General features: G+C 47.5%; 1 protein-coding gene and 1 long non-coding RNA gene across 2 annotated transcripts in view; one reads left to right on the top strand and one right to left on the bottom strand.

Annotated features, from left to right (window-relative positions):
- JPH2 (junctophilin 2) overlaps positions 1-22584 on the bottom strand; it is a 73125-nt gene extending 50541 nt beyond the window's left edge. Inside the window, exon 1 of the mRNA XM_045529185.1 lies at positions 21320-22584. Within this exon, the coding sequence (XP_045385141.1) occupies positions 21320-21698 (379 nt within the window). The 5' untranslated portion in view covers positions 21699-22584. The remainder of the gene's footprint in view (positions 1-21319) is intronic.
- LOC123622654 lies at positions 22254-24853 on the top strand. Its single transcript, XR_006729571.1, has 3 exons — positions 22254-22667; positions 22895-23121; positions 23408-24853. It is a non-coding gene; the product is annotated as an uncharacterized LOC123622654 (long non-coding RNA).
- Positions 24854-25275: the final 422 nt, after the last annotated feature.

Raw genomic sequence — 25275 nt, 5'->3', positions numbered from 1 at the left:
TAGATGCGCCTGCACTGCCTGGTCCCTCCCAGCACAGGCTGCTGCAGCTCAGGGCCCCACCCCTACCCCCGCCATAGCCCCTTCTGCATTAAGAGCCCCCATTAAGGATCAGGTCCAATGTCAAAGGCTCACTTAAACCTCTCAGCAGTCCTGTGGGGCAGGTCCCATGGTGATGCTTATTTCTAGGAGGGGAGGCTGGTGGTCTGAGAGGTAAAGCAACTTGACCAAAGAAGCAGGATCCAATCCTAAGTCTATCGGATACCAAGGCTCACGCTCTGAGCCCGTGGCACATTAGAAGCACCAGGGAAGCTTTCCTATAAAACAATGGGTCCCTAGGCCTCACCACCAGAAGTTCTGATTTAATCGGTCAGGGAAGGTCCCTGGTGCTCTCAGGCCCTCTGTACAGCAGGGGGAGCGGCCAGAGGCGAGAGACATCTGGGCCCTCCTTCCCTTCAGTGACCAGCCTGGAAAAACCAAGGATCTTGAAATATCAGCTATAAAAGGGCCAAAGAGAAATGGAGGGGAGGGCATCGGGAGGGCTCTCCAAGAGGAAGATGCAAAAATGACCTCCATTGCATAGGTGGATTGGCGTCCAGAGAAGTTATGTGACTGGGAACACAAGTGGGACTTGAACTAAGATCCAACTCAAGCTGAGCAAGTGGAGAAATGGGGCTCTGTGGCAGGTGCAGTGCCCAGAGAAATGAGAATGTGGTCCAACAGAAGAAACTGGGGAGACAGATAGATGGGGACTGAATAGGTTCCACTTTCCGAGCTCATTCACATGTGACCACATTGGATGGGGGCAGAGGGACAGAATGGACATGGAGTCAACCCGGTTTCAAATATCATCTAAGCCGTGGAACCTTGGACAAGTTCCTTCTGATTATCAGTTTCCTTATCTGGAAAACGAAAAAGTAATACCCACTTTGCAGGATTTTTTTGAGGATAAAAAATGAGACAACACAAAATGGAAACAACCCAAAAGCCTGTCACATGGCATGTGGATAAACAAATGGTAGTGCAGCCACGTGATGAAATACTGTTACATGTAACACATGGATGGAGATCCAAAGCATGCTAAGTGACTGAAGCCAGAGACAAAGGAGCGCAAACTATATGATTCCAATTACATGGAAGTCTGGGAGAAACTAACCTATGGTGGCACAGAGTGGATCTGTGGTTGCCAGGGAGGGATCAAATGCAGAGGGAGCGCAAGGAGAGTTTCTGAGTTGGTGGAAACATGCTGTATCTTGATTGCGCTGGTAGTTTACAAAGGTGTATACATTTGTCACCAATGTATACTTCGAATGCATTTTATGTATGGAAATTATACATCAATAAAGTTGATTGTTTAAAAATTTAAATAAATAAATTATAAATAAAATTTAAGAAAAAAGAATACCCATCAGGAAATCCATCAGCTCTAGAATCCAGCCATTCTCACCACCTCCACTTTGACTAGAAGGTGGCCTGAGCCCCTGTTCTCTCTCACCTGAATTTTCATAGTCGCTGCCACACTGGTGTCCTGCTTTTGCCCTTGCCCCTTCTACCTATTTCTAACACAGCAATCAGAGGGATTCTGTCGAATATAGTAAGTCAGATTATGACACTGCATTGCCCCTTCTCACTCAGAGGAAAAGCTGAAGTCCTTAATGGCCCACAAGTCCCTACCTGACCTCATCCCCATCACTCCTCTGTTCCTTTCTCTTCCATTCTCCCCTTTCCCTAACTCCACTCTAGCCACAAAGGCCTCTTTGCTGTTCCTCCCACACTCTAGCCATGGGCCTGCCTCAGGACCTTTGCACGTGCTGTTCCCTCTGCCCGTAATGCTTTTCCTCCAGATATCTATGTGGCTCACCTCCTTGCCATCTTCAAGCCTTTACTCAAATGTCACCTCAGTAAAGCCATCCCTGACCACACTATGTAAAATTATCACCCCCACCCAAGATTTTATATCTCCCTTCTTTGCTTTATTTTTCCTCGTAGCGTATCTACTATAACATATATTTTGCTTTTTCTTTTGTTTATTGACCATCTCCCTTACTGGCATGCAAGCTCCATAAAGGCAGGGATTCCTTTCTGTTTTTTTTCACTGAAGTATCCTCAGTGTCTACAGCAGTGCCAAATAGGTACTCAACAAATATTTGTTGAATGAATGAATGAATGAATGAGTGAATGAACCTCATACATTCTGTAACAGTTTATGCTTTCTGCTTTATCCCTCTGAAAACACCTCTGTGAAAATAACTGGAGAGGCATTGTATGGTGACTATTTTATAGATGAGAAAAAACTAAGGTCCGGCAAGAACAAAGGACTCATCTAAGATGACACAGCCAATAAACAAGCCAGAGGCAAAACTCACATCCATGCACGTCTAGCTATGCTCCTTCTACATCTTCTTAGAAGAAAGAAGAAAAAAAATACGAAAGGAGAAAGTGAACAAGAATAGAGCAGAGAAGATGGAAAATTCGGGGATGGAGAGAAGACATCTAATCCCTGGGTTGGACGAGTTGGTGAAATTAAATCAGCCAACCTACCTTTAGCTTAAACTTGGCATGAAATGGGCTGACATGGTCCCTTTAAGCTCAGGGAAAAACTGAGATTGCAACAGGAGAGCTGCTCTTGGCCACCGGTTGGGAGGAAACGGCCAGGCTATATTAGGAAACTTACAAGCAAGTGGCAAGAGGCACAGACACCCAAGGGAGGCTGGGAGTGACGGGGCCCTGGGAAGGGGGATAAGCCAGCTGCTGGGGCCATCCCCAGCCTGACTCTCTCTAAGACAGGACAGTTGTCCCTGGGGACAGGAAGAACACATCCAAAGAAGGAAGACCCTGCCCACAGCCATCTGCAGAGAGGGACCCTCTGCAGAAGGCAGTGCCTCCTCTGATATACTGTGGCTGCCCCCTCGCTAGGCTTTGTAAACCCTGCAGGGCTTCCTATTGTCCTCGGGGCGAGGACCAAGATTCTCGGCAGCCCACAAAGCCTGGCATGGGCTGCCCCTGCCACCTCCCCTGCCTCACCTTGAACTGCTCTCTAGTCACACACACCTTCCCACCCCAGGGACTTTGCACATGCTGTCCCCTTTTCTCAGTGTGCTCTTCTCCTCCCCCGTCCCCTGGCCAACTTCTACTGATAATTCAAGTTTCAGTTTAATTGTGACTTCATCCAGGAAGATTTCTTGAGCCCCATTCCCTGAGCACTGCCGGAAACAGACACACGCTGTTATCCCACCCTTCTTCTTAGCGCTTTCCCCTGGTGCGCTTAAATAGTTATCATGACCATTCGCGCACTATAAGCCTTCCCTACCTGCCCTTGGCTTCCAAGAGGGAGAGAGCCGTGTCTACCTTATTCCCACTGTGACCCTAGCATGGAGCGCAGTTCCCAGGCCCACACACGCCTTCAGTGAACATCTGATGACTTCGCAACTATCATTTCCTGAATGTCCTTCGAGGGGTAGAAACCACGTCTCTTTTCCCTCATGACTCAGGGTGCAGTAGGTGCTCAATAGTGAATGGCAGTGACTGCCAAGGGTGTTCAGGTCTAGATTCAGCAGCTCAAACCCTGGGTATTATTGGGGTGCATGGAAAAGGCTAGTGAAGGCTGTAACCAAGGTAAATACAGAGCACCTGAATTCAGTAAAACCTGAGTATAGCCTTTTCCCTGCAGTTGCTCTGGTTAGTACAGAATAACATGGATTTTAACCTTAACTCTGACACTGAGTCGTTCTAAAACATGCATAAATTAATGAAGCCTGCTGAGCTTCCGTTTGTCCTGTGAAATGGAGGTGATGATACCTACTTCATCTGGGTGTTCCTTCATTCCTTCGGATTTGACAAGTATTTGCTACCGACCACGCATTCATCACGTGAGGTGCTGCGATACAATGGCGAACTAAACATATGCAGTCGCTGCCCGCAAGGGGCTTGGAGTTGAATGCCAGGGATAGACTAAATTTAATTAACGGATCACAAAAATAAACACATGGCACCAGAGCAATGGTCCAGAGGAGAGGCGATGCTCCAGGTCTTAAGTGGCAGGGAGTGGGGAGGGTTGGTTGAAAAATATACGAACTATATGTGAGGCAGCTAACACAGCGCCTGGCACACAGCAAGTGCTCAATAAAGGCTAGCTTTTTGGCAGGTCAGAGTCTTTGCTCAGAAAAGCTGGCCCAGAAAGGATTAACTGGAAAGATGAAAAGGACCCAGGGAAGACAGAGAGAACTTAGAGGGAGAAAGTGAGACCAGCTCCCATTTTCTGCCTAGGTCGAGTTACGTGTAAGAAAGCACGTCCGTGCTCCGGAACACCCAGGTCTTGCTGGTTTGGGCACAACCCCTGACACAGTGAGACGGCCTCAGAGCTTCTGTCCTTGGGAGGAAGAAAATGTTGGGGTCCCTTCGTCTGCCTTCATGTCCCTAAACACACACTACAGAATAGTTTTGGAAGCCATATCTGCAGTACAAGATCCACCTTCCAGGCCAGAGATTATGACTTAGTTGATCTGGACATTGGAGTTTTTTAAGGCAGCTCAGATTATTCGGATGTGCTTCCTGGGCTGGGAGCTGTAAAACCTCTCCACTGACCTCCAAGCAACCAGCACCCTGCGTTCCTCCTATAAAACCTGCTAACTGACGCCCTTCGCACATGGATATTGCAGGCTGGTAGACTGTACTCTAGCAAGCCCAATGCTTCTATACCCACATATGAAGTCGTATAGTTATTTTCACACTGTTCCCCAACTCGTTGACTTCAGTTGTGTTCATTATTGAGATGATGTGATTTATTAATGTTTATCAATGTAAACCAGTGAAAAATGAATGTGCCAAAAAAAGAGTTTTGTTATTTCTCTGAAAAGCCAAATGGTTTCAGACGTCTGTAAAGGAGAATCCCTGAAAATGTGTCCTCAAATTCAGTATGAATTAAATAACTATAAAAGATTGAGAATGAAATGATAAAAATCTAGATATTTTCTATGTTTGGATTGCTTTGCAAGTGCCTTTAACTTCTCATTCCACTTTAAAGAAACCAAAAGAAATGGGAAATTGTAGACTATACATCATGGGCATGCACGAAAGACAATGGGAAACTTCATTCAATAAAGACTTTGTCACCAAAAGATCAGAGAATGAAAAATAAAGGTTGAATGACTATACATTATACACGTATGTGATTTAAATTAAAATAAAAAATTATAATATTTGTGTCTTTTTTAGGTTTCTCTGCTTTCACTGACTCATTCAATTAACCAACTCACAACTGGTCTTGATGATATCAGATAAAAGGGCTTCTGTGGTTTTAAATATCAATCTGAATACATGTGCTTTGACAAAGAGGTCTGTCTATCTCAGGAAGGAAGACACTATATGGATCATCAGGGCGAAGGCAAAGAAAATAAGCAAATAACCACATACCAATGGCCTCGGCATGTGACCTTATGTGAGACTTTCCCACAGGGTATGAATCCAAGGTTTGGATGAGTTTAGCGCAGAGGAAACTGTACTTTTTGTTCTTTTTCAGGGAAACAATGACTGTGGCCTGAGCCCCTGGATACTCTGCCTTTGCCCTTGTCTGTAGGAATTTTCCCAACATGTTTGTGCAGGTCGTTCAAGTTCCAACCAAAAGGGGTCAACGTGGCAGCTTATAGCCTGTGGAAGATAATCCCTGCTGTACAAACAAAGAATCCATTAAGGCAAGGTCTCCAGAAATGTGTTTCTCAAGACTTGGGTTTTTGTCGAGGGAAAAAAACCACAACAGTTCTGAAGTCAAGAAAGTTTGAGAAAAATCAAAGTTAAATAAAATGAAAGGTTTCCTTATCACGGGACTTATCAGAACCCTTAATGTACTCATGAGTACCATGAATGTCCAAGAGGCAGATGTTATTTAATGAGAAGACACTTTTTGCAGAACATCTGCCAGGATTTCTGTTCCATTAAACCCACTTTGCACAACAGCAATTTTCTACTTCTTTGCTGACAGAACTTCAATTTTGTTCCAGTGTCCAGTCCTCCTCCATTAATTAGAGAGAGGTAAGCCTGTCTCCAATTCCAGGGGTAAATCCTGATTGCTCTAAGCCAGGCTTTCAGGTCTATCCTCCTTGACTATGATTGAATTAAACATGAGTACATGATGAAATCTGACATTGAGACCAAGGGAGAGTCAGCTGGGTGGGGGAGCAGGGAAGGCAGGAAAGAGTTCTTTGCTCTTATGAAGAGATACGTGTAGAGAAACACACCCTCTGCTGAATGTTGATGCATCTAGAGGTGACCCCTGGAGCTATGGCAGCCATCTTGGGGCCATGAGGAGAGTTAGCTGAAAACAAAGCTGAAATTCTGTGGATGGCAGAGCAGAAAGGTGGCAGGATCCTGGGGTCCTTGTTGACACTGTTAAGCCTCTGAGTTAACCAATCCTAGAACTGCTCTACCTCTGGATTCTTGTTTACATGAGATCATAAATATCCTTATTGTTTAAGTCTGTGCTGTCCAATATAGTAGCCACTAGCCACATGTGGAAATTGAGCAGCACTGAATATCACAGAATTTTTGAAAAAAGAATGTAAAATATTTCATTAATAATTACATATTGATTATACACAGAAATGATATTTTGAATGAAGGGTTAAATAAAATATATTAAAATTAATTTCACCCTTTTTAAATGTGGCTACTAGAAAATTTTAAATTACATATGTAGCTCACATTATATGTCTCTTGGAAAGTACTGGTTTAAGTCATTTCTGTTACCTGCAGTCAAAAAAAAAAATCCTAATAGATAACAGGTATCATCACTCTGATTTTACAGTTGGAAAAACTGAAACTAAGAATTTAAATGACTTGCTCATGATGACAGAGTGTGGCAGTTATTGGGGGTCACAGCCAAGTACTCTGACGAGTGCTTGTACCTCTAAGAATCTTAGAACACCCCTTACAAGTTAAAGGTTCAGAAATCCTCACCTAAACCTCAGGTTTGGATATTTGCCCCTTTCCGAACCTCACGTTGAAATTTCCTCCCCAATGTTGGGGCCTAATAAGAGGTGTTTGGGTCATGGTGGTGAATCCCTCAAGAATAGATGAATGCCCTCCCTTAGGGGGTGAGTGAATTCTTGCTCTATTAGTTCCCAAGAGCTGGTTGTTAAGAATAGTCTGGCACCTCCCTCCTCTCTCTCTCTCCCTCTCTCTCTCTCCCTCTCTCTCTCTCTCTCTCTCTCTCCCCCTCCCTCCCTCTCTCTCTCTCTGTCTCTCTCTCTCTCTCTCTCTCTTGCTTCCTCTCCCATCATGTGATCTCTGCACATACTGGCTCCCCCTCCACCTTCTGCCATGAGTGGAAGCAGCCTGAGGCCCTCAGCAGAGGCAGATGCCCAATCTTGAACTTTCTAGCTGACAGAATCTTGAGCCAAATAAACCTTTCTTCTTTATAAGGTACCCAGCCTCAGGTATTCCTTTGTAGCAACCTCAAATGGACTAAGACTTCAAGGAGCGGCTAGGAGATCTAGAATCCACTTTCAGACAGAGAAGAGACATGTGGGCCAGACCAGGGATTCTGCTCCAAATCTGAGGAGAGAACACCACCCATCCGGCCAGTGACACCTTCCTACTGCTAGGAAATCACCTGAGGTTGGAACGTCAGTGTCCTTAGGTGCTATGACTTGAATATTTGCCACCCCCCCAAAACTCATGTTGAAATTTAATCTCCAATGTGGCAGTATTGAGAAGTGGGGCCTTTCAGAAATGATTGGGACGTGAGGGCTCTGCCTTCGTGGATGGATTGATCTATTCGTGGATTAATGGAATAATGGGGTGTCATGGGAGTGGGACTTGTGGCTTCATAAGAAGAGGAAGAGAGACCTGAGTTGGCAAACTCAGCTCCCTCCACATGTGATGCCCTGCACGGCCTCAGGACTCTGAGAGAGTCCCCACCAGCAAGAAGGCCCTTTGACCCTGGACTTCCCAGCCTCCAGAACTGTAAGAAATAAATTTCATTTCTTTTAAATTACCCAGTTTCAGGTATTCTGTTGTAAGTAACAGAAAACAGACTAAGACACTGAGAACTGAACAGAGTTGGAGAGAAAGGAAACAGGACTTGCTCCTCTCCAGGGGTCTCCCTGGCCTGTGGATGTCCTTACCTGACAGTCCAGTCCCTTCATGACCTGGTTCTGACTCACCTTCCCAGCCTTGTTTCCCCACATCCTTCAAAGCCCAGTTTCAAAGCTACCGTATTCGGAAAACCAACTTCCTTCCTTATTATCTGGGACATTTGTCACTTCGTACCTCCTAGGGCAGCTCTCTTATCTACGCCTTGTCTACTTAATCTACCAGCCATTCCTGGTCCTTTTTCAAGTCCTCTCACATAGTATCAGATGTTAGTACAAGGTCTGTGGGCAGCCCCATGAAAATACCATCAGCAGATTTCACACAGGGTTTAAGATGGAGCATGGCAGGTGTGGAGGAAGCATTAGAGAGTCCAGGGTCAGCGGCTCTTGTCCAAGCACACCAAGGCTAGACCACGTAAATCAGAAATTCACATTGTGGTGAACAGGTATGTCCATGCCACAGATGTCATATAGACACTCCTGAGTACAGGGGACTCATCCCAGCTGGGCTCTAACCCACTTTGAGAAAGACTGTGGACCCAGCATCCCAGGGAAAGCAAGTCAGGGCTGAGACAGCTTTGGGGGCAGCAAAGAATAGTGGGAACTGCGTGGGCTTTGGAAACAGATAGACCTGACTCTATGTATCACTTCCACTTTTCCACTTCTCTTGATCTCCACCCCATCCGTCCAGTCCAAGCCATCCCAGTCTCCCTGGCTGACTGTAGTGGTATCCTCCCTGTTCCCGACTTCAGTTGACCCTTTGCTGCTGCCAGAGTCACCTTCTTTATAAGATGCAGATCTCAACAGGCTACTCCCGCTCTTAAGATCCTTGTAGCTTCCCAGTGCCTGAGGATTGCCTCGGGTCAGGATCCCCAGGGAACAGAGTCTGAGGCTGAGGTTGCAGGTGGTGATTTGGGGGTTAGAGCTCTCAGAAAGAACACCCATAAGGAAGGGTGCAGGAGTTGGCAGCGGAAGAAGTTGAGCATCTGCAACAGAATCTCCAACTGATCCCAAGGGGATCTCTTGAGCTGGAATAACCCTTCAGAGTTGCCCAAAAGTGAAGCAAGGGGGCCAGGTCTTTGTATTCCTGTAGTGAACAGTGGCTGAAGCAACCGCTTTCAATGAGGGCAGTGCCCAGCTAGGCACAGTCAGCGGCTGACACTCCCGGGAGCTGCGGGATCGAGGCCCCTGGTCCTGAGGGGTATTTGAGGGTGTACCCCAGAGTCTATCAGAAGGATGAAGTGCAAACTCCTCACTGTGACCCATGAAGCCCACATGATCTGGGTCCTGCCAACCTCTCCAGCCTCATCGACCCCACTCCCCTCTCAGTCTCTGTGCTCAAGCCTTTTCTGGAACACAACATGCTCTGGGCTCATCTCCAAGCCTTTGCATTTGCTTTCCCTCCTGCCTGCCACAACGTGGGCTCCCCTGTCACCAAGTTAACCCATATTCATCCTGCAGCTCTCAGCTCAAACATCACTTCCTCAAGGAAGCCTTCTCTGATTACCAGACCGGGCCAGGATCCCCTGTTATCAGTTCATAAACCCTTCCACTTCCCCTTCCAATGGTTTGTCACACCTTGTAGCTAAGTAACTGTTAGGTGCAGGTCTCTGCTGTTAGGATCATGCTCCTAAGGGCAGGGACCGAGTCTGCCTTGCCCACCACGGCATTCCCCGCACTCGATGCAATGACTAACACACGGAGGGCAGGGCATTCAGCAGACACTGTCAAATGAATTAACGAGCACACAGCCTTGGACAAGTTCTCTCTGAGTCTATCTCCTCTCAGTAAAGTGAGCATAGCAAGTTTACCTTATATGGTTGCTGTATTACATGGGTTGTCTAGCGGAGATTTCAGGCTCTCAACAAATGTCAGCTCCCTTCATTTTCAGGGGAAAGGACTGGAGGGTGACCAGTCGTCCCAGTTTGCCTGAGACTGAAATATTTCCTGAGATGTGGGACTTCTCATGATAACACCAGGATAGTTCCAAGCAAACCGAGATGATTGGTCACCCTAAATTTGCATGAGAAGGAAAGAATGGCATTTCATATTAGCACAATATTCAGGGGTATACTGGTAAACTAGCTTTTCAGGGAAAACAAAGCAGCCAACCTCGAGTTGAAGCACTAACCAATTTCCACCATATAAATTCTCCGCCATGGCTGGTCAAGCTACCAACAGTTGAACAGCCAGTTTGCAAAAATTTCTGAAAATTTAACAATGGGCTCTCATGAGCCAGTAGGAGCTGGTGCCAGCACCCCATGTTTAATATGGACTATCAGGTCCCTGATATCTGCAAATGTGCAACACAGTCATAGACAACCTCAACTCTGGTGTAAAAGACAATATCTCAGTCCTGAGAAGGTCAGAGCTGGAGTGGAGCTTCAAGACCATTTAGTCCCAGGCAATAAGTAATCTGCTACCACATGGACCATCTCGCCATCTCTTCCCCATCCTATGTCCACAGCAGACATTGCTAATCAATCATGATGCGGAATCCCGATATGGCTTCACCACTTCTCCAGGTAGCCACAGCCCATTAGCAGGTATTGCATGTGGGAGAAAATCGACTTATCTTTGGGGTAAGTGTGGTCCTGCTCCCTCATTACACAAGGGAGGAAGTTTAGGCTCAGAAGGGTAGAGGAACCCACCCAAGGCCACACAGCCCACAGTAGCTTATTTGAGACTAAAGAATAGATCTCTTGCCTCAATTGCTCTTTCAACTCTGCCTTGCCTTGAAGAGCTGAATGCCCCAGAGCAGGGAGGATGAAAGGGGGACCATCTGGGATTGTGAGCCTAGACTCTGGGGAACTCTGCTTAAATCCCCCAAATCCCTTTTGCACTCTGAGGGCTTCTTATCATTTCTACATGTAAATATTGTTTGGCGTGGGGAGGAAGAACTTTTTAAAAATTATAAAAGTCATTAAGCTTTTATAGACGAGTACATAAAATCAACCACCTCTGTACTGTCATCTCCCTACTGATGACCACTGTTGACAATTCAGGTCCTTCGGCCAGGCCCGGTGGCTCACGCCTGTAATCCTAGCACTCTGGGAGGCCGAGGCAGGAGGATTGCTTGAGGTCAGGAGGTCGAGACCAGCCTGAGGAAGAGCAAGACCCCGTCTCTACTAAAAAATAGAAAGAAATTACCTGGACAACTAAAAATACATATATAAAAAAAAATTAGCCAGGCATGGTGGTGCGTGCCTGTAGTCCCAGTGACTTGGGAGGCTGAGGCAGAAGGATTGCTTAACCCCAGGAGTTTGAGGTTGCTGTGAGCTAGGCTGACACCACGGCACTCTAGCCAGGGCAACAGAGCGAGACTGTGTCTCAAAAAAAAAAAAAAAAAAAAAAAACAACAAAAAAAAAACAATTTAGGTCCTTCCAGGCCTTTTTCTATTCATTTATGAGCATATGCATGTCACAAATAGATGAAAAAGTAGCTGTTCTCCATCTCTGAGAACACTACCTAGCACATGCTAGGCACTCAATAAGTATTTGTCAAATGGCTTCTGTTCGCTTAAAATGCCTTAGATTCCTTTTCATATGCGCATAGGTGGGTCTACCTCTGTCTTTTTAAATGGCTTTCATACTTCATCACATGGTCTCCTAAATTAATTTAAGTCGCTTTGGTGAGCATTTAGACGGCATTACGTTTTCCCCATAACAATCCCAAGGCTTTGCTCCCTGGCTCTCCTGCAAGGGTGGCACCAAAGTCCCTTCCCATGCCTTCCAAATGCCGCCGTCCATCAAATCTCCACAGTCTCTGGTTTCCTGGGATCACCGACAGACAACCCAAAGCAAAGGGGCTGGCGGCGCTTGTGACCGGTTCCTGGGAGCAGGGTCGGGTTGCAGCGGGTGGATGACAAGTCCCTTCCCCTGCGAGGCTCCACCACCCCCATGCCAGAGGCTGCTGCCCCGGACGATGCCCCACAGCTCACACAAGCAGCAGAGGATTAGCCAGGTGACATGGCCTGGGTGCTGACAGCCTTGGGCTGTGTACTGGGTGACAGCCCCTTTGCCAGGCCCTGGATCAGCTCAGCACCTGAGGGCCTGGGAAACCAGAAAAGAATTGTTTGTGCGGGAGGAAAAGGGGCCATGTGGGTAGAGTCTGGGTTCAAAAGGAGGCCCACCCTGTCTGCGCTCAGACCTGCCCACAGCCCCCATGCCCGTAGGCAGGCATGTCTTATCCATGGTGTCCAACACCAAACTCCTGAGCTTCCTTCCATAAACCTCACCCCATCTCAGTTCATGCCTGGGAACCACCCGTGACTCCTGTTTCTCTCACTCCTCCTGCGCAATCTGTCAGCACAACCGACCAGCCCTTCCTTCAAATGCCACTTCTCACCAGCTCGCCTGCTACGTAGGGACAGTGGTCTCAGCCGCCATCCTCTCTCACCCGTATCATTGCAGTAAACTCACTAACTGGTCTCAACGCTGCCTCCCCCTAACCTCAGCCCCAAACAGGCTCTTCTTAATGTAGTAGCTAAAGAATTCAGATCTTGTCACTTTTAACCTTTTTTTTTTTTTTTTTTGAGACAGAGTCTTGGTCTGTTGCCGGGGCTACAGTGAGTGCCGTGGTGTCAGCCTCGCTCACAGCAACCTCAAACTCCTGGGCTCAAGCGATCCTCCTGCCTCAGGCACCAGAGTAGCTGGGACTACAGGCATGCGCCACCATGCCCAGCTAATTTTTTCTATATATTTTTTAGTTGTCCAGCGAATTTTCTTTCTAGTTTTAGTAGAGACGGGGTCTCGCTCTTGCTCAGGCTGGTCTCGAACTCCTGAGCTAAAACGATCCTCCTGCCTTGGCCTCCCAGAGTGCTAGGATTACAGGCGTGAGCCTCCGCGCCCAGCCCAGATCTTGTCACTTCTGTCGTTCCCATTTTTCTCAGCATAAAAGCCAAAATCTTCCAATGGCCTACAAGGCCCTGTACAAACTACCCTCTCCCCACACCCTCCTGGCAGGAATAGTATATAGATGGTGTCACGTCCTTCTCTGCACGTCCCGTCATGGGTACATGCTGACAGTTTGTCTGGTCACTGATGAGGTTAAATTTGATCACTTTGTTAAGAAGGTATCCACAAAGAATTCCAATTTAATTAAAAATAAAAGCAATAAAAACATGACACATGCCAAACAGGTTGCATACAGCCCTCAGGCCTCTGTGTGTGGCCCTCAGTCTACACTGCCCCTGGCCATGGTCAGTCAGCCAGCACTGGCCTGAAGGCCTCCAGGCACAGGGTGTCACTGGTGGCCCAGAAAGGGTCGTTCTGGGGTTCCTGCTGCCCATGGATTGCTCTGTGGGCTCTGCCAGGCCCGGTCTGTGCCAGTCAACTCTCTTCAGCTCCCCCTTAAGCAGGGAGTGAAAGTTATGCAGCAGCCAAGAAGGCCAGACCCAGCCGCCCACCTACTCTGTGGCTCTGGCTTGGGAATGGACAGGACAGAACAAGGCCAGCCCTCTAGTCTACAGCAGGAAACAACCCTGTCCCCTCACCCCGCACTCCACCCTCAGCCAGGGCCCTCCGAAAATGACACTTGACATTCCTCACAAGGGTGTGGCTTGCAAGGCCTGGTCCTGGGAACAGCTGCTGGGGGCACAGAATGAGTAGGCCCTGGAAACAAGCGAGCTCGGTGAATCCCAAAGGCCTGGCCCTGGACAGGGGCACGTCAGCAGGGACTTAGCCAGTCGGACACATGAATCACTGAAAACAAGGCCACCGAGAGGAAAGACTATTATGTCTCCTTTCCTGTCTTGCCGAGGGTCCGCTCTGCTCCCCCGGGGTCTCCAGATCACGCCAAGAAGCTGCCGAGACAGCGACTCAGCTGGCTGTCACGTTGACCCCTGGCTGTGAACTGGGACATGAGATTTTCAAGATGAGGTTAAATTATGCTGATTCTACATTCGAAATGGAATCGTGCCTGGCATGGATTCGACAGATACTAGCAGGACTAAGCAGATCAAAGTCTTGTCATCTTAACTGCTCCAAAGTCAAAAACCAGTTTTTGTGCTCAAATATTCTCCCAAAGACAGAGACGCGATGGTTCAGGCCATCCTGAATTAATTCAACCTTTGGAGTAGGAAGGATATACAAGAAGAACATATATTTTGGCATTTTCTATGTGCCAGGATGCCAAGTGCTTTATATGTATATCTCCTTTCATTATCTCAACCCATATTCTGAGGGAGATTTTGACATCCCCAACGGAAAAAAGGAAACGGAAGCTCAGAGAGGCTACATGACGTGCCCAGGTTCACAGAGCTAAGAACTGGCACAGCTGAGATTTGAGCCCTGACTCTAGAGTGTTTAAGTACCGTGTCTCCCTGTAGTAATATCAGATTGTCGTAGGACCTCTACATTTGATTTTTAATAGCAATCAAGAATTTTTAAATTAAAAAACATACTCCTTTTAAACCTGAAAATCAAAAACAAACAAACAAAGAAAAACCTCACTTAAAACCAAGACATTAATTTAGCAAGGTAAAAGGATTCAAAGTCAACACACAAAGCTAATTGTATTTCTATAATCTAGCAATGAACAATTGAAAAAAATAAAGTTTAAATGCCATTTGCAATATCATAAAAAAACAAGATACTTAGGGATAAAATTAGCAAAAGGTGTACAAGATAGTGAAAACTCCAAAACATCACTGAGTGGAATTAAAGATTTATATAGGGACATACACCATGTGTGTGGGCTGGAAGACTCACTGCTGATAAGTGGTCCATTCTCTCAACGTGATCTATAGGTCTAATACAATCACAATCAAAATCCCAGCAGCCTTTTTTATAAATCAACAAGCTGATTTTATAATGTATGTGGTAATGGAAATAACCTAGAATAATCCAATCTTGAACAGGAAGAGCAAAGTTGGACGATTTACTCTGTCTACTTTTAAGATAATATAAAGCTACAGTAACCGAGGCAGCATGGCAGTGGTATAAAGACAGACAAATAGATCAATAGAAAAGATATTCTTTGGGGGAGCAAATAAATAAATAAATATAGCGGTTAAGTTCCTTCAAGCTTATCTCTGCAAGAAACACATCTCACAGGCCCAGAGAATGTGACACCAGGTATTACTGCTCAGTCCTCTTTCCTGGCAAAATCACTTAGCTCCTGCGTTCCGTGGACTAAAATGAACTCAAGTCGTTAGCTTTGGACAGGAGAAAGAAAACTGGATCCAGAGCACAGAAGCTTGGGTTTTTGACCTAATTGTCATACTTAAATACAGAAGCTTCATCTTTTCAGCATGTAATATTAAAATAATAATGAAAGCACTAACAGATGCCAAACTCTAAGAGCTTTACACATATCAGGGCATTATTTAATTCTCACAACAAGACAAAATAAAAGAGAAAATAGCAAGCACTGCCTGTAGGAAGGGAAATACTGGTTCGTGATGGTTTGTTTCAGTTTTACATTTTTGTAGCTTTGTGTACATATAGAATTCCAGTGTGAAATACGCATATTATAGTCAGGTTGCAATCAAAAAAGTTGGAAAGCCACTAGTGGAGTAGATAAGAGTTATTAAGAAGCCTAAGTAATACAATGCATGTAAGATTCTTAGCACAGAGGCTGGTACATAGCAAAGACTCAATACATGGTAGACACGTTTATTGCTATGGTCGAGGCCAGCTTCGCGGGTGTTGGAACTACGTAGTCAAGCAGGGCCTGGCACTTGGAAGGGTCCTGAGCTTGGGTTAATGCTCTGTGGTCACCATCTTGAAATTCTTAATGATTTTAAAAATCATTTCATTTTGAACCAGGTCCCACAAATTATTTAGCCAGTCTTGACTATTTTGTATCATTGTTTATAATTTATGAAAATACATATTAATAATATGAGATATTTAATTATCATTTATTATTATCAAGTTCCATGTCTGTTGCTTATTGGCCAGAGGAACGTGAGTGAGACCACTTATAAGATCTCTGTCTCAGTATCTCATCTGCAAAACAGAAGTAATAACAGTACTTCCCCGTAGGGTTGCTGTGAAGGTTGAAATAACACAACATACATCAAGTGCCAAGAAGAGTGCCTAGCACATAATAAGCACTCCACGAATGTTACCTATTAATATTATCATTAGCTTTATGGAAAACAGTCAAACTCGGGCCTGGTTTTTCCACTGCACATTTTGGGGAAGGGATTATTAAACTAATCAATGGTTCTGGAATTTATTTGAGCACTAGATTACTTTGAGAATCTGATGACCATCTGAGAAAACGCCTCCCAGAAAAACACAGATAGTCTATGCACATTGTGCACATCTTGCCTGAAGTTTCAGGGCATTTATAGGCCTCTGAGGCCAAAGCAGGGGCCCCAGGTCAAAAAATCTCAGAAAGGAAGGTGCACTAATGGCCCTTGGGGTGCTGGAGTCTCTCGGTGGGAACAGCCAGCCAGCCTAGCAGCACATTACTCCTTCAGGGCTGGGGTGTGTGCATGTGCTTTAAGTGAGCAGCTATTTTTAGCTTTGCTATATATGGCCAGGGGAGGAGTGAGGGCCATAGGAGGGGGAGGAGGGCCAAGAAGCTTACAACAGGGTTTGGGAGGCCAGAGCTCCCATGCCAGCCCCAGTTTCCCCTTCCCAGGCAAGAGCTGGAGGGCTTAGCCCTAGACCAGAACAACAGCCTGGAGGACAGGGGGCGTCCATGGAGGTAGGAATGACAGAAGCTTCAAAGAAAGTGCCAGGCCAAGTCACCTTAGAACAGTGATTTGCAAGTTTTATTGACCATGATCTGGCCGGGCACAGTGGCTCATGCCTGTAATCCTAGCACTCAGGGAGGCCATGGCGCGAGGATCGCTTGAGGTCAGGAGTTTGAGGTTCCTATGAGCTGTGATGATGCCACAGCACTCTAGCTCGGACAACAGAGTGAGACTCTGTCTCAAAAAAAAAAAAATACCATGACCTGCAGTAAGAAATACATTTTACATCATGGCACGTACATATTATAAATACAGACATTTAAAAACACACATACTGTCTCACACATTGTATGTACGCACATATATTCCCCAACTGAACAATCATTTCAGAAAATAATACTTTATCTTATTCTCTGTGAAATACTCCTATTATTTTCTATTCTACTCTATTCTTTCATTTTGGAAAGTACAGGTCATCACTGATGATGAAATTGATTTCACCACGCTCCAGGTTGGAAAATTGCTATTTTCTTTGGTTTAGAGCAGGCAGGCACCTGTAACATTTGACTACAGAAAAGGTGGTAGAATAAGATGCAAGTTTCAGCTTTATCTCCTGGCTGGATGGTACGTGTTGGACCTTCAACTTCTGTGCACTCTGTTTTCTCTCCACCTGGAGTATCATCCTCCCATCTTGTTACCTGCTAACTCTTGCATCTACTGCAGAGCTTGGCTCTCCACGTACTTCAGGAAGCCTCCCTGAATGCCTAAGTCTTGCTAGTTGCCACATCTTGCTCCTTTGGTCCCCTGTGTGTCCCTGCCTAGCACCGAACACTGTCCTGTAGTGCCATTTCCTGATAGGTTTGCTGCAAAGGCAGGGAGCTTTTCCATTCTGTTTATTTCCACACCCCCCAGTGTAGCTAGTGCTGGCTTCATCATAATCACTCAAGAAGTATTTATTGGATGAATTAAAAATAGTTAATAGCCACTAGTAGCAACTACCATTTATTGAATACTCGTTTGTCCCATGAGAAACCTTTTGAGAGATCAGGATAGGTGCATTTTATGGATGAGGAAATTAAGGATCAAAGGGATGAAATCACACGGTGGGGCCAGAGCAAGAGCCCAGGGCCACCCGACTCCCACCTGTTCCTGATCACAGGATCTTACGTGTCCACGTTCCCTCAGCACTGCCCAGGACGGGGCAAAGAGCATAGGGTAGATCCTTAACAAACCCACGGGGGACTGATGACAGGTTGATTAAAGAGATTTTCCGAAGCAGTGGCCACATCTAATTTTGGAGAGTTACACCTCGTGTGTGGCTTGGGAGAGAGAATCTGTGAGGTTTCCAGGGCCCCTGGGTGTGGGGCCATCTCTCACGCGGGAGAAGTCTGGAACACAGGCTTCTGACACACCAGAGCAGCGGGTGCTCTGGTTACCTGGCCTGAAGAGCTCCTGGGCACACCTAGGATAAACCCAGGGCCTACGACGCCTGTGTGATCCAGCCATGCCCACAATTTCAACATCCACTCCTGCCTGTACCTCGCATCCACTCTGTCCCTACTGCCCTGGCGTTCATTCCAAGCCCAGTCCTGCCTCAGGGCCTTTGCACTGACATTCCTTCTGCCTGAAAGTCTTTACTTCCTCTCTAGACCTCCCCATCCTGCTTCTGAGACCACCCTATCTAAAAACAGCACCCTCTTCCCTCTCTGATCTGGTCCTTACATACGTTTTGTTTTTTCTGGTTTATTTCTGTCTTCACTACACACAGTTCCTTGAGGACCTTGTCTTGCTTGCTGCCCCCAAGCCCTAGAACTTGCTGTGACATAGTGCCTGGAATGAGTAGGTACTCAGTAATAATGGTTGCGTGAATGAATGAATCAACAGTTTTTCCCTTTTAGACATATTGGGAGATCAGCCTGTAGGTTCCCATACTCATCTCAACCCAGAAATATGTGTCTCTGTGACTCACATCCAGACTCCCGACACACACGCGCACACACACACACACACACACCTCTTGGTTTGGGGACAGAGGAGAGGGAAGGGAAGAGACATTCGGCGCATGCCTGCAGTGCACCACGTTGCATAGGTAACTGACGCCATGTACACACTCAAGGATCATCCCCATTTTCTAGGCAGAGAAACTGAAGCTTGCTCTGTGCTGTGGTGCCAGTGCCTGGCACAGTGCCCGGCGTAAACCTCTGGTGAAACGAACTGCACCGAGTGGGAGAGGCTCAGTGAATGGCTCAAGGTCACCAAACTAGCAAGTGGTGGAGGCGGAATTTGTCCTGAGCCCTGTTCCATTCCAGCCAGTGCTGTGTGGCAGCCACATGTGCCTGCAGAAACTCCAGGGACACAACCTCGTTAACATCCAGACACGTTGGAGGCCAGGCCTTGATCCGGACACCCGCTAATTAGAAGCCCAGATATAAACCTGTCGTGCACCTGCAGCTGCTCTCGGTGTGCCCAAGGGCCTCAGCCGCAGCACACCTGGCACCCTGGGCTAACTGCTGCCTCTTCCTGCCGCTTCTGCCTCGTCCTCGGCCTCACCCCCAGCGCACTCCCAGACTGCCCACCCGCTTCCTGTCCTTCCACATAAAGAGGGGAGACCAGTGACAAATATAATATCCTACAAATGCCTTCTAATGCCAAATATGATTTTTTTTAATTAGCCAGTTTTGAGTTATCTGTGTGTCTCTTTCCAGTGATGCACATTAGGAAGACTTCATAGAATTATCTGAGTCAGGAGGAGTCTGAATGACCATTTAAAGCAGGAGCCAGCAAACTGTTCTCTATAAAGAGTCAGGTAGTAAATACTTTAGGATCTGTGGGACAAGAGGCACAATGGAGGATGTATTACGTAGGGGCTTCCATATCATTTCACGTGTCAAAAATACTGTTCTTTTGATTTTTTCCAAACATTTAAAAATGGAAAACCACTCTCATCTCACAAGCTGTACAGAACAGGCAGTGAGCCAGTTTGGCCCGTGATTTAGTTTGCTAGCCCCTAATTTAAAGCAACACTTTTTAAACTGTAACATGTATAAAAACTGCCTGATAAGCTCATTCAAACAGTTTTCTGGGCCCACACTCAGAGACTCTGATTCAGAAGATCTGGGTGGGACCCCTGAATTTGCATTTCTAACTGGTAGACTGATGGAACTGACCTGTCCAATGACCACATTTTAAGCACTACCAATATTATAAAGCATCCCATTTTATGGATGAGGAAACTGAGGCCCAGCTAAATAGTATGTCCAAAGTTACACTCAGTGGATGAGATAATGACTGTGCCCTGTCACTTGACAGGGCTGTTTTGTCACAGAGAACTCTTCTCTGATTCCTTAACCCACTGATTATTCTCATACTTCTGAACCTTTGTCCCCACGTCTCTGTCTGCCTGGATGGTCCCCATTCCTAGCCTCACCAATGCAACTTTCCCACCAAGATCAAGCTTAGGTGTCACCTCGACCAGAGCATTTCCCTGATCTCCTCAAATCTAAGTGCTCCTTTCTGCCACAGCACTCTATATACTTGGGTAGAATGTGTATAACTGTCTGCATGCCTATCATTGAAGCCAGGGACTGTATGTCTCTTATTCCTCTTTTTTTTTTTTTTTTTTGAGACAGAGTCTCACTGTGTTGCCCAGGCTAGAGTGCCGTGGTGTCAGCCTAGCTCACAGCAGCCTCAAACTCCTGGGCTCAAGTGATCCTCCTACCTCAGCCTCCCGAGTAGCTGGGACTACAGGCATGCGCCACCATGCCTGGGTAATTTTTTCTGTATATATATATTTTTAGGTGTCCATATAATTTCTTTCTATTTTTAGTAGAGACGGAGTCTCGCTCTTGCTCAGGCTGGTCGGGAACTCCTGAGCTCTAACGATCCACCTGCCTCGGCCTCCCAGAATGCTAGGATTACAGGCGTGAGCCACCGCGCCCGGCCTTTATTCTTCTTTAAATCTAATCTTTTGTTCAATGCCTGGCAAAGAGGAAGTACCACAGAAATACTCATTGAATGAAAAAAGGCATGGATAGTGAGTGGCTAGATAGGTGGAGGGGTGGGTGGGTCGGTGGATGAATGGGTGTACCGATGGCTGGGCAAATGGGTGTGTGGGTGGGTGGGAGAATGGATAGATACGGGTGGGTAGGTGGATATGTGGATGGATGGATGGATGGATGAACACTCCTCATGATCTGTTGCTTGAAAATAATTTTCATGGCAAAGTTGAGACTAGACTCCAATTCTGCTAGAGCATAAGCTAGAGCACATTCCATGGCTATTTATATACCCAACCTGCAAACAGTAGTAGTTACATTTTGTTGAGTGCGTTTGGACTGTGCATTTATATGGCAGGCCTTGTACCAAGCACTCCTGCCAATCCTCTCAGTAACCTCTTTATTGGCCCCACTTTTACTACAAGAAAACAGATGTTCAGAAAGGTGGAGCAGCTTGCCCGAAGCCACACAGCAAATCACACCCCAGCCCATTGGATTGCGCCAGCTGCCCCCCAGCCTTCCTGCCCTCAGCCAGTGCTCCCCACCCTCTCTGGCCCCACCCCACCCCACAAGTCCCAGGCTGGCTCACCTCCATCTGCGTAGGTCTCGGTGCCATAGCCATCCTGCAGGCCATTGTTCCAAGTGCCCTCATACTTGGCACCGCTGCTGGTGCTCTGCCGGATGCCATAGCGTCCCTTGAAGCCGTGTGTCCACTCGCCCTTGTAGAGCCAGCGCCCCTTGGTCTCTATGCCCAGCCCATGCCGTTTGCCCTGGCTCCAGTAGCCCTCAAAGGTGTTTCCGCTGGGCCAGGTATAGACGCCTGCCACTTCAAAGCCAAAGTTCCAGGAGCCCGAGTATTCGCCCTGGCCCTTGGGGCCGGTGCACAGGCCGTGCCCGTGGGCCTTGCCCCCCTCCCAGCCCCCGCAGTACGCCCCGCCATCGTCAAAGTCGAAGCGGCCCCCGCTCATCTCATCATAGCCCCTGACGGCCTCCCTGTCCTCCAGCCTGGGTGCAGAGGGCACCTCGGGGCCGGGCCCCCGACTCACCACCCCGCCCCGGGACGGGGGAAGCAGGAGGATGCCAGCAGAGGCCGACCGAGCCCAGGAGCCAAGTCAGCACCGGGGCGACTGGTCAGTGCCATGCCAGGAGCCCCCCTCAGTCGGCCCGAGCGTGGCCGCCCGCGGGGAAGGGGGCGGAGAGGAAAGACTCCAAGTCCCCGCAAAGCGTCCCGCGTCTGGCTTCCATGGAGTCCGAGGCCAAACGGTGTGATCCCTTTAAGAAGCAAGGGGTCCCGCCTGCTTCGAAGCGGGGAAGCTCCCCTGCTGGCCCCCGCGCCAGGCTGGCCCCCTTCTCCAGCGGGGGGTGTGCGGGGCTGCGTGTGGCTCGGCCGCCGCCCCGCCCCCTCCCCAACCCTGCCCTCCTCCCGGGACGGAAAGGTCAGCGTTGCCCTAACAAGGCCATTGGATCTCAGAAGCTGCTCCCAAAATAACCCCCCGGCCAGCCCGGCCTCCTTCAAAGCGGGAAGGAGGGGTATTTCAAACCGGCCGAGCTGCTGGCCCGGGCGGGGGCCGGAGAGATGAGGAAGGAGGCTGAGGGCTACGTGCAGGCAGCCCCGGGGGACTTGGTGTCTCTTCTTCCCTGGGGTGAGAGCTCCCTTCCACCCTGAGTCCCCGGGGTCTGCGGGCAGGGAGGACACAGAGTCAGCGGAGGGTGGAGAGAGGAAGACTCGCAGAACACCCCGTCCTGGAACACTGAAAATCCCCCCGAGCGGAGAGGTTGGCAAATCTCAGCCCCACCGCCACTCACATGCCCCGACAGGACCTGGGGCTACAGCGCCACTGCCAGCCCCGTCAAAGGAATCCAGTGACCTAAAGAGAAAGGAACGGGACGGTTTCACATGTGCTTTTGAAAGCGGAGGAGAGAACTCAGAAAAAGAGGTGAGTTCTGGACACAGTCTGGAAGGTACCCCAAGTATGAGTCCAGCGCTCACGCACAACCCCAAATTCCCTCCACCCCAGGAAGGCTGGGAGGACCCTCCGAAGGGAGAGAAGCCCGCCCTCCTGGCTCTGTCTCCAAGACACAGGGCCGTGGGGTGTGTTGGAACGAGGTCCTCTCAGAAATACTCAGGGATCATAATTTTTTTTTTATTATTTCCTTTTCCAAGCTCTCTTTTGCTCTAGTGTCCTGAAAGCCTGTGAGGCCAGACTTCCGAACGCTCTTGGGGCAGGGTCAAGAACGAAGAGCCTGGGTGGATTCCCAGCACTCAGGTTCCCACCAAACTCCAGGAAAAAGAACAAATAAGTCTCCATGACAAGAACCTGGTGCCTGGCCAGTGACTGTAGATCCCAGCCGAGCCGGGGTTAACAGGAGTATAGAGCAATTCTGGGAAAGGTAAGAGCCACCCAGAATAGGAAGCTGGGGGGGGCGTGGGGGGAGGGGTGCGTGCTGAGGGTCAGGCAGAGAAATCACCTAAAATCAAGCACAGAAGGCAGTAGAGAAAATTAGACTATTATCTGCCTTTAAACTTATCTGACATTTCCAAATCCCATGATGACTGAGGCCACTTAAAGTCACTGCAGAAGTTTTGCTCTTGTTTCAGAAATGGGTAGAAAGTGTTCTCTCTTTTCCTCCCAGCTCATTACCTGTTCTCATGACTGGATTCTGTCTTTGTTCACAGCCCTGGACCTTAGAGAGTCCCTTCTGTGTCTACATTTTGCCACCAGGTAGAAACACCCAGCCTCTTGAGCTCACTGTCACTGTTTGCCAAGCCGACAGGCAGCAAATAGCAGTGCATAAAGACTATCATCTGGGTAGCTGGACTCATACCCCGGCCAGGTCAACTGACAGCCTGCTTGCACAATTCTCTTCTAAGAACACCTCAACGCTACCCCAGATCATTCTGCTTTTACCACTTGTCACCACAGTCTTTGAAGAATCACAAGTCTCTCTCCAGCTCTGGTGTCAAAGGAAGAGGAAAGAGCATCACAAACTGGAAGCTAGAGAGTTTGACTCACCTGAGTTCACTACCCCCTATCATTAAATGCCGGGTAAATCGCCGTAATCCTGTTCTAAGGCTAAGTGGCCATTTCCGTGTCTTAGTAAGCTGTTCCACCTACATAAATTTATCTACTGGTCATCATAGCAGCTGCCAATGGTGGTTCTCTACCAGGGGTGGGTACACCTAAGAATCAGCTGTAGAACGTAAAAACGTAAACAGATCCCAGAGCCCACCCCAGACCTATAGAATACCTTGTCCTGGGAGAAGACTCGGGCAGTTGCATTGTTTTAAAAAGCTCCCCACTGGATCTGATTCTCATCTCTGGTTAAAAACCACTGTAAGTTTTCAAATCAAGAAACTGTTTCTTAATAACATGTATAAATTCATGAATTCTCTTACTTAACTGTAGGCTGTGTGGGATGGGTAGTTTTGGAGTTAGCTATGTGTTCGAATCCTAGTTCTGCCCCTAACAAGCTGTGTGACCTTGGACCAATTGTTAATTTCTCTAAGCTGCAAATTTCTCATCTATAAAAGTACCTACCTCAAAGGGTTATTATTGGTATTAAGGATAGTTGTACCTGTCTTACATGGGTAGGTAAGGATTACATGAGTTAGTTAATACTGTAAAAAGACTTAGAACACATTAAACACCTAATAAATGTTAGCTGTTACTAATATTATTCTCACATAATAAATTTCTTTTCATACCGTCATGCTTAATAAAATAATCACCAAAGAGAGAACCTCTCCTAAATTAGAGACCTTGACATTAAAATACTCCTTACTGTTCTCAATACACATTTACTCCACAGTACCCCGTGGCTTGTCTTTTTTTTTTAGACTGCTAAACTAAGTTACTGGTAGAGGGACACTTTGATTTTATGAAAGTTTAAGTAAAATTCTTTGCGGAATTCGGTACTGGCCCTACCTGCCCCGTGTGGAACTCTCTGACAAGCTGCTACTTTTTTGTCCCTCCCTTTAAACCAGTGCATTTCAGGAAAAGGGAGACCTCTTGTGGCCATGTATGCATTGCAACAGATTGCCCTCAGGAAAACTAAGTTCTCAAACCAAGTGGAATTTAAACTTGAAACGAATTTTAAACTGTTTTTAAAGGTGGCTATCCCATTCTCTCCTCTTCCCAGGTCTTTTCTTTGGTTCTGTTCTTTGATCACGTCCTCCCTCTATTACTTTCTCAATTTCTCAAGCTTGGCTGCTTCTCAGGGCGCCTAGAGGCGAGAACCAAAAATCCAGAGCAGAAAGACTGCACAGAAACCCAGGCGAGCTCCTCTCGGCCACTGAAGGCTCAGCTGAGGAAGCCTGCCCTGCCTGGAAGCCTTCCAGACAAGATTCCTGGCTGGGTCAGGTACTGTTCCCACGTGCTGGCTCCTCCCCCAAACTGGGGGTTGTTAGAAACCATAAACAAAACCAAACCAAAAGCCAGGTGCGGTGGCTCACGCCTGTAATCCCAGCCCTCTGGGAGGCCGAGGCGGGTGGATCGCTCGAGGTCAGGAGTTCGAGACCAGCCTGAGCAAGAGCGAGACCCCGTC

Source organism: Lemur catta, chromosome 17 (assembly GCF_020740605.2).
Source record: "Lemur catta isolate mLemCat1 chromosome 17, mLemCat1.pri, whole genome shotgun sequence".
NCBI lineage: Eukaryota > Metazoa > Chordata > Mammalia > Primates > Lemuridae > Lemur > Lemur catta.
The sequence above is the reverse complement of the archived record's forward strand: the minus strand, read 5'-3'. Positions and strand labels throughout refer to the sequence as shown.